Below are 10,300 nucleotides of genomic sequence, written 5' to 3'. Positions count from 1 at the left end.
AAATAAATCAGTAGCCTATCATCCTTGATGATTGCTTTTGCCACAATTGTTGTTTGTAATAATTAAGCCTCTCCTTAATTAGTTTAATTGGCATTTTCCTTCACTTGGAAATGCAAAAGTCTTTAAGGAGATTATAAATAACACACAATTATTGGAACCAATTAATATTTAAGATTTGTTAATTGATGCCAGGGGGATTTTAAAGGAAAGAAAAGAAAAGAAATAGACTTCCCAAGACCAATTCACTTGTCAATATCTATAATTTCCCTATCCCCATTTTTCATTCAGAAGATTCCTTGACTTGCTCTATGTCTTGCAAATGTTGCTTCATATTTTACCAATGAGTAGACTGCATTGACACAGCTTCCTAACCATCATATACATTAATTTTCATTTGATTTACATGCAAAACATTCCAAGTAACATCTTCCACATTATTAAATACTTTGTTTCGTCCGTCCATTAACTTACAATAAAACAATAGTAGAGTTTCCCTTCGAGTTTGGGGTAACAAACTAAATTCCAATATGAAAACTCATTCCAAAGAATTCGAACTCGAACCGATCAAACTCAAGTAACTCAAACTTGAAATCAATCTGTCGTAGAATTTAATACTAAAAATGTAAAATTTAATTATCAACCTCATTTTATTTTGAACTCGATCTGAGATGACTTGAACTCAAAATTATATGAATTTGAAATGACCTAAATCTGAAATTGTTTGAATTTCAAAATATCCAAAATTATAAACATTAATATGTCAAACTTTATAGTTTAATTTTATTTATTTTTATATATAATTGACACATGGCAATAGTTACATTTAAACTAAAATGAGACTACTCTTGCCCACAAATTTTTTATAACAACAGAAAATTAATTTGGGCCTCTTTCACATTACCAAGTTGCAAAAAAACAAGTGTACTTGTTGAAGATGAGATTTATGTCGAATTATAACAACGTGAGATAATTAAGAATATATTTTTCTATTTAAAATTTTATTTAATTTGTTTGTATTACTATCAATGTTGTAATTGGGAAAGCTCATTTTGACTTTTAAACAAGTTAAAAATTGTTGTTCATAACCCTATATCTTAACCCTAAACCCTAAACTTTAAATAAAAAAGAAAAGAAAAGAGATGTGATGTAGATATCTTTGGAGTAAAGAGAATATCCCATATGTATATATATTGTTACATTGTTGAATAATATTGAAAATTACGGTGTTAAGTGAAATGGTTCAAATAAATGTCTAGGTTACCAATTTAATTAACCTAACCCGTCCATCCATAGGACTTACAAGGCAGAGGCGAAGGGATAAGTTCTAAAATTATAATTTTTTTTTGAAAAAGAAAATTATAATTTTATTCTTATTTTAACTTTTTCTTTATAATTTTACTTCCACAAACATTGAATGTTGTAATATGATTGTTTTATAGATATTGTTTTCACCCGGAATATAAAATCCTGATTTCGTCACTGTTACGAGGGGAAAACTCCTCTAGTGATATATAGGCAATTAATGTTGATGAGCCTTCCTTGTTTACCAGGGCACATGCCAAAGTCACCATGAGATATACATGACGGCCATTTGATTACAATTCTTGTAACCATGTTTTCCCCTTCAATGATATTTAAACATAATAAATGATTAACATAATCTACATCGACTTTGTGTTGGTCAAACAAGAAAAATAATCTTTTGAAAAATAAATCATCAAGAAGAAACTGCCATAAATTTTATGGGCCAGGGCATTTCAATTGCTTGATTAACTAAGCAATGCAGCTTAGGCAACAGGGGTTCATTAAAGCATACCTGGCAACTCAACTTAATTAGGCAACTCAAAGAAGAAGAAGTGGTGGCATCATCACCCGAAAACGAGCTGGTTGAAGGACATTGTCAACAATATTACTCATCATATCACCATTTTCCTTTATTCAAATTGGCGGTGGCTTGTGCAATACATGATTAACAAACCTTAGGTTTTTCCAAAGAAATTAAAAGATGAAATAATTAAACGAAAGCTTGAATACAGTAGGTTAAGAAAGTGGATAGTTAACCTAACCATCAAGGCAGGTCATGATCGATGGTGGACCGTGTACTTTCAGATCATCACTTGAATACCGTAATGGAAACGGATGGTCCAGCGATACATACGGTTTTTAATCCACAAATTTATTCTTTACCATCCTTCAGCTCTTCAACTATGGGAATCACGAACAAATATTAACCATGCATTTCATCCAACCGGTTGCCATCTCATTCTCCCAAAGTTACACTACTAATTGTCATCTTCCTCGACAAGTCCCCAATTGTAGTTAATCTCCACGAAGGAATGACAACGTCTGTTAGCGTATCATACTCATTCATCTTCATACATACGGGACTCCATTCATTTTCATGATTAAACAGTCCCTCTCCCTCACCAGTTTGGGCATATATATATATTTATGCCCTTGATCTTTTCAAACAGGAAAACTGACGATGGGACATAATTTGATTGATGGGTTGGGGAGATTCTTTTGAGGAGCTGCATAATAAAAGTATATGTTGAGCTAGTAGATGGGAATGCATTTACAGGCTTGAGCTAACAAATTTATATAAAAAACAGTTGCAACTTCTCTCTTTTTGATGCTTAAATGCGATTGCTCAAATCAAATTAAGTTTTGACTCGCCACTCAATTGAACATGATTTTGTTGTTGATCATATTTATGCATGCTGGCCTTCAAATTTGATGCCAACTTCACAATTTACGAATCCCAAAAATTGGACATTGCTGGATGGATGACAATATATATATATATATATATATATCAAGAAAAACCTCAATATATGTTTGAATCTAAACGATGAGTAATGGGACCTGTTCAAAATTTGAATTTATTTCAGTGGTTGATCAAATGTAATTAAACTAGAAGACATCCAATGATTGTGAAGTGAGAGCAGAAAAATTGAAACCTTGCAGCGAATTAAGGCAGATAGGTAAAAACGCATTGACGACGCACATTACTAAATTTATTGAATCCACGACGGGGTTGGTCAATCTAACAATTTCATTGCTAGGCCAACGTGTACCCTCCATCCCAGCCTGAATTGCCTTTCATTCCCAATTAAAAACCAAAATCACTAGTTATTAGGGTCGGCATAAATTTATTGTAATACCGAAGGAACTTCAACAGTCCACACTCCAGAGGAGAGGGCAACCCGTTCTTCCTACTTAAATGTAAAGCCTTTGCCTGTCCGAAACCAACCATGTCAAAATACTTGGATGCCTTCAAATCCTCAGATTGAATATATTAGTCTGGCAATGGTTGCCCTCATCAATAGGTTGGGAATGGGTAGAGGTAATTTAGAGAAGAAGAAACTTTAACATCAACAACTAAAATTTTCATATAAATAAATTACACCAAAAGAACTACATCAGTGACAACTGTCCTGTCCTTCACTTTACATTGCAGATCCCAAATGGAAATCTCATTGCTTCATATAGTTTACATGAAATTTTATGACATGCAATGGCTTGGGACCTTTGACATATACATAACTATATATATATATATATATATTTGAATGGCAACCTTTAGACATATTACATACACACCTTGCACATATTAGCTATATATCACAAATCTGACCATAGAATCATCATTTTTTTTCCTCTATCTCAAGGGCACTTTGACAGCCGATGCTAAAATTTGAGATGAACCTAACTGCCAAAAGTTACAACAAATTTCCTAAATAGATGGCTGCCTATTCAATATACCTAGTTATATTACATAAGAACCTTCGATTTCTTCAGTACAAAAAGCTGATACTACCTTGAAGATTGACCAGATTGAGAGGTGTCAGCACGGTTCAGACGTTTTTTCCTGTATCTCCATGCTACTTGAATATGAGTAGCAGCAAGGCTTCTCCAATAGCGTGATTCATACCTGCCATTGAGGACAATTTTATCATGTATGAATTGAGTAAAACAAAATCAGCTTGCACTCAAAAGGGTCCAACATCATTCCTAGCTTTTATTGACAAAATGTGCCTCTGAATGGCCTAAGGGGAAAAATTGATGTACTGTAGCTTTTAGTTGAAACTGCGGGAATGCATATTTTTGCATAGGTCATGAACTCCACATCCTTCAATGTAAATTAAGCCAGAAACTGAATTGGTATTAAGATACTAACTTTCATGACTGTATGTGATGCTGCTACCACCAAACGAAATTCCATCGAATGATCACATGTTACTTACTTATGCCCCAAAATTTTGAAATGCATGCAGCAGTGGGTAGTAAATATAGTGATCAATTAAGACTTGACTTGTATAATTATCAACCCAGCTACTTAAACTAGGAAAACTGACGCTTTAAATTAAAGAGCTTGCAAGAATGTAAAAACATTTCATCTAATTAGATTTTAGGAGGGCAGAAAAAAACTTGGCACCTGAGTTTACTACGTACAAACAGACAAGGCATGGCAGGCTTGTAGTTTCTGAGAGCGAATTTCAAAGAGTAAGATTTAGAGCCTTTTATGAAGAGCCCAAGGAATGAAGAATTGACATGCTAAGAGAATGGTAAAAAATGCAGAAGAATCTTTAACTTGTGAGCATTCTCTATTGCTATTTAAATAATCAGAACAATTTCAGTTAATTATTCTTTTCGTGATATGCTGTGCTGCCTAACAGCGTATAAAGTAAAAGGTTTCAAAGAGCATTATCAGTGTGTTAGTTTAGGCTTACACCATAAAGTTTCATTTCCAAATAGTCCTGGCTCAACAGTCACAACAATCACTCAAAAAGTCCTATGTGAAAGCCATGTTAATCATGATATTTGTTCTTCTTTTTTAAAAAAAGGAGATAACGCCTAAGTTCCATATGTAGAACTGCAAAAACTAGATCAACAGTTTTAGTTCTTCATTCACCAATAAATTTCAAAGTTTTGTATTTAGCTCTGCACATGAAATTTTTTAATGTACTTAGTCCTCTATAAGGTTTAGGATAAGTGAAAGTCCCAAATTAGTTGTTTTACTTGAGGAAAGTACCTAAAAGCTAAAGTCAACATGCACACTCTTGTTTGAGGTAAAAAAGAAAACAAACAAACAAACAAACAAAACAGAAAGAAAAAACATGCACTCTCAAGTGTGAGACTATTGATATGAAAACAACCTTATGGCTCCTTGAACACGAGGATTGCGCAAGAACCTTGAGAAAAGACAGGTAACTTCTTCTAGGTCTGCAGCCCGAAGGGAAAATGCTTCTACATTTGTCAGGCATCTAACTATTCGGTTACTAAGCAATCTCTGTCCAGGAATCCTAATTTTCTTTCCATCTGCAACAGAAACTATGTTGATAAAATATCTTTGGCTTGCAGATCAGGAATTCTACAGGCTTAAAATACTACTATTAAAGTCTGAGTTGATAACAATTTGAAAATATTTAAGAATCTACAAATGCACCAAAAGGGAATGTTAGTTTAAAATTATGAATCATGACAATACCTCTGTTTACTGAAGAATGCTCAAGACACCACGTGAGAAGTTCCTCGCCGCAAACATCCCCTTCACATAAGGGATCTATGACTCCGTTTTCTCCAACACTTTCCATTTTCCCACGCACAATAAAAACCATCTTTTCAATCAGACTACCACGAGACAAAACTTTGCTTCCTTTAATATAGGTCTTTTGCCTTAATCTCTCACAGATAGCATCTAAAATAGGATCATCCATGAGAGCAAAAATGCGAACCTGCAGAATGAAACAATTTTTATTATCTCTGAAAGAGCATCTCAGTGGTTACAATATCATCAATCAACATCATCCCAGTAATGCTATGCTGCTAACCAACATTTGCAGGTAAAAGTTCTCACTAGAAAAAAAAAATCTGGTAATGATATTTGCAACACCAATGATTTATACATAATTGATGTTTTTAAGAGGGGTGGGGAAAAACTGAAAATCATAAGCCATTTCTGGAGGCCCATTGAGTAGTGTACTCCCACAATTTGAGTATAGTTTTTCTGGGTTTATTATGCCAGACTCTAGGTCAGCCACAAGATTTCCATATAATGTGAACCAAATAATATTTAGTTCTGGCCAAGTGGTCTAGAGCATGAAATTTATACCATTCCTACAGCAGTCAATATACAACTATAGTCACAATGTTTGAAGCACGAAATAGACATCAATGATTGCATTGCTAGGAAAGTCTTTGCATTGCTTTTGAAGTACAATAGCAAACATACTAATCCCTCAAAGTAAATACACGTCAAGCAATGCTGATGAATGATTAACAGACATTATCTAATGCTACTGATGTGAGAATCCATTACAAAGTATGAAAGATAACGTGCTGAACCTAGATACTAGAAAAGACATTTCTTTCATTATATTAATACTTGAAGATGCATAATGGCCATAGAAGAAAGAACTAGATTCAGAAAATTGGTGCATTTATCACAATAAACCTAACACTTAAACCATAAAAGTAAAATTATCTGTTAAAACCACTATTGCACAGATAAAATACAGTTGATTCTGGCAATAAACTTAAAGAGAACTATTACATTCTTTTGCAAGAGAAAAAAAATTCGTTTTGGTACTCCAGAAAAATAATAGGAGGTAACCAAAAATTATGGTGAAACTATATTTTTATGAAACAGAGGCAATTGGAACCACAACCTGTGGCCTTGAGTTCCCTGTCTAACCAACCTGAACCCAAGCAACCTAATCTACAGGGATCAGGCAAGTGTGGCAACCCTCTTGCAAGCAACACAATCATGCAAAAGATTGAATGCACACAAGCAAGCAAAGGCCTAAGCCTTAAGGCACACAAACATGCACACAAATGAGTAGAGAGAGTGTGAGAGTAAAGGCACTTGTATTGACAATGAATCAACAGACTTACATGGGTTTTAAAGCGAGTTTATATGCTTATATACATCTCAAAAGGGAGCCAAAGGAAAGCTTATAGTGTTTAACGGGTAATGTAGAGTGTCTAACAACTAGTGGCATTCAAAATGCAGGAAGAGGCTCCCCCCAGAGTATTCACGGTTCTACCTCTATGTGTCAACTAGTGCCACAGTGGTCTGCCTGCTGAACCTAAGAGCTCGGCAACCAGCGTGGGCGAGGGCGGGCTCAATGCTGCGAGCTTTGCGCGCAGACTGTGCAGCCCATGTGTACTACCTCGCCCAAGCTCCCAAGCAGAATACTACTGCCTCTTGACACAAAAAGGGGTTTTTCCCTCACTATGGCCCAATGGAAAAGGGGTTTTCTCGAGCCTCCACTGCCTCGTACACGCACCCAATGTGCACCCCTAATCCTCCTCATGCACCTTGAATCTGCAGGCTATGACATCCTCACCTAATCTAGCAACGTCCCCGCTGCCTCATGGAAGACCTTAACCTTCTCTAGAAATTGCCACAAGTCCTTGACTGGTTCCCAACTGGCTTCACTCTATAGCAACCCCTTCCACTTCACAAGATAACTGATGTCTTGTGTAATAGTATTTCTGTCTCAATACCATAACCACCATCACCTGTTCCACCTCACTCTCGTATGCAGCCTTGACCCCCATTGATGCCTTGCAGCTCACCCCTTGGCTAGGGTCATCATCATCCACATGATAGGGCTTAAGCATATTGACATGGAAATGCACGCGTAGATTGAGTGGCCCATGCATATTGACTCGCCTAGGCTCCCAAGCAGAATGCTACTACCTCCCGACACAAAAGGGGGTTTTTCGTTTGCTATGGCTAGTAAGAAAGGGGGTTTTCTTGAGCCTCCACTGTCTCTTGTGTACTCGATGTGTGCCACTGATCCTCCCCATGGACCTTGAATTCGCAAGTTGTGACATATAGACCAAGTAGAAGCAATTCTTAGGACCAATTGCTTAGAAAGTGCTTATTGGACCTCATGGGAAGAGCACCGTTTAGAGAGAACATGTTCATTATGAGATCATGTTAATCATAAGAAAAATAAGTCCATTACTTAAGAACATGTTCATATGGGTATAGCACGTTAGCCCACTATGTATATTGGGTAGTGGGCAGATTTTTCAGTTTAATGACATAGTGGAGCTAAGTGACACTTAACAATGTGTCACATGTTTATTAAGAATGAGTGAAAAGGTAAAGCACGTGTAAAATTAAGAGGAAAACCTCTTAAGTATCTCTATATTTGAGTTACCAAGCCCGGATATCGAGAACATCTCAAAGTGAAATTAACTCATAGATGAGGGAAACAAGTTGTTCTAGATCTTGTTGTTTGTAACCACTACTCTTCCTACTTGCACCCTTTGATAAAATATTTTACGTAGGTCCCTACATTCAGCAAATGAATGACCAACTATACAATGATATTTATGATACTTTGGGTTGGACTTCTCTTCTATTGTTTGTGGTCGCAAAATGTGGAGAAAACGCTGTTACTCTATCTAGTGGGATTTAGAATGGTGGTAGAGAATCAATCTCTTCTTCTTAAGTTGTCTCTTCTAGAATGCGGATTAGGTTGAGAACCTCTTTCTTTTTTTATTTTATTGAATTGCATTTACTGTTGGGAGTATTTCTACTCTCAAAATGATTAGCTCCTTTTTGCCAAAGAATCATATCGTTGGTCCTTTATGTCACTTCAACCAACAATAGCAAATGTGAGAAAAGATAAATTTTCCAAATGTACCATATACTCATCAAACATACCTTGGATGCAAATTTTACTAGCTCCTCGTGAAAATCTTTTATATCCAGCACCTTTTCTCTAAACAATTGGATGTATTCCATGAGATCTTCTCTAAACTTTTAATGCTCTTTCCCAAGTTAACTAAAATTAACTTCTCCCTAAAAATCTTACACATTTGACTCCAAGATTGAACAAAACCAAGGGTGAGATTGATGCACTAGGCATAGGCCTTTTGGGTAGGCGACTTAGAAAACTCTTTTAAGTTCACGTTATTGTCCAATCCCATTACTCCAAGGGTCTCCACAAACTTCATGAAATTCTTTCAAGCATCCCCAATCTTGCCATTAAACTGTTTGAACTTCGTACTGGTGTAGTCTTTCAAATACGACTAGCAACTACTCTAACAAGATAGAACAACTTAAGATTAAATTCTGAAAAATTGATGCTCTTGATCTTATGGTCAAGCAAATTCTAGAGGTCTTCCTTTATCACAAAGCCTTGAGTGGTGGTTAACAATATTGTTGTAGCAGAATTACTAACAACGGAAAGATTGGTTGTATTGGCACTTCCAACAGCCATTGCATCAGTTGTGCTCTCTCCATTTTCTCCATTCCCATTCGAGTTGTTGATTCCCTTAGTCACATTTTCACTAACATTAAGCTACACAGTTTGAGCTTGAGAGGTTGCGACGGTAAAGGAAAAAAGTGGGAAGATTGTCTTCGTCGTCCACTTGGTGTTTTCTTCCAACATTTGCATTCACTCTTTAGAAGCTTGGAGTATTTTCATGAGGTCTTGGACATAGGTGGGAATAGGTGTCTTGGTTGTTCGGAGAACTCTCCATATTTTCTAATAATGCAACTTTTGGTGAGTTTTACCTAATGTAATCACTCTTACCCAGTAAAGTTGTCAAAATGTAAAGGGTTTTGCTCATAAAGAGAAAGGTAGTGTCACAAGAAGTAAAGTGAGATGGACTAGAGACAATAAAGAAAAAGAAGATTAAAGCAATTCTTGAAATGTAAAGTGCTCTTATAACAGTAAGTGAGGGATACAAATTAGGGAAAAGTAGAAAAAAGGTAGTTGCAGAGCACGGTGGAGTAAGGTGGAAAGAGCTAAGTAAAGGAGAGTTTCTAAGAAGAGCTTAGAGAGAGCTTTTTAGAGAGTAATTTAAAGAGGGTTGAAGTTTTAATTTGTCTCCAATGAATTGTCAAGCTCCTATATATATAATAGTAGTTTCTTAACAACAGTTGGGAAAAAGTGCTTATTGGACATCATGAGAAGAGCACATTTAGAGAGAACATGTTCATTATGAAAGAATAAGTTCTTTCTAAACAGAACAAGCCTATCATGTAAGAACGCGTTCATCCTGGGGATAGCACAATAGCCCACAACGTATATTGGGTAGTGGGCTGATGTTTTGGTTTAATGATATAGTTAAACTCAGTAGCACTTAACAATATGTCACGTGTTTCTTAAGAATGAGGGAAAAGGTAAAGCATTTGTATTTTAAGAAAAAGGTTAAAAGAAAAGCCTCTTAACTACCTCTATATTTAAGCCAACAAGCCAAACTCATGAACCTTGTCAATTGTTCAGAGTTATTTTTACTACTCTCCACGCAACGTAGTTTTTCGGTGTTT

The 10,300-nt window shown here is 35.8% G+C and overlaps 1 protein-coding gene across 7 annotated transcripts in view; it reads right to left on the bottom strand.

The window, feature by feature from the left end:
• Positions 1-3,367: 3,367 nt before the first annotated feature.
• CNBT1 (cyclic nucleotide-binding transporter 1) overlaps positions 3,368-10,300 on the bottom strand; it is a 37,838-nt gene continuing 30,905 nt past the window's right edge. For 6 of the 7 annotated variants that reach the window (XM_007010825.3, XM_088804845.1, XM_007010821.3 and 3 more), the window contains 3 exons: positions 5,492-5,738; positions 5,160-5,322; positions 3,368-3,934 (listed from right to left, as the gene is read on the bottom strand). In XM_007010825.3, the coding sequence (XP_007010887.3) occupies positions 3,817-3,934; positions 5,160-5,322; positions 5,492-5,738 (528 nt within the window). In that variant the 3' untranslated portion in view covers positions 3,368-3,816. The remainder of the gene's footprint in view (positions 3,935-5,159; positions 5,323-5,491; positions 5,739-10,300) is intronic. The other variant, XM_007010822.3, reaches the window with a different exon arrangement.

Source organism: Theobroma cacao, chromosome 3 (genome assembly GCF_053813885.1).
Source record: "Theobroma cacao isolate CCN51 chromosome 3, ASM5381388v1, whole genome shotgun sequence".
Classification (NCBI taxonomy): domain Eukaryota; kingdom Viridiplantae; phylum Streptophyta; class Magnoliopsida; order Malvales; family Malvaceae; genus Theobroma; species Theobroma cacao.
The sequence above is the reverse complement of the archived record's forward strand: the minus strand, read 5'-3'. Positions and strand labels throughout refer to the sequence as shown.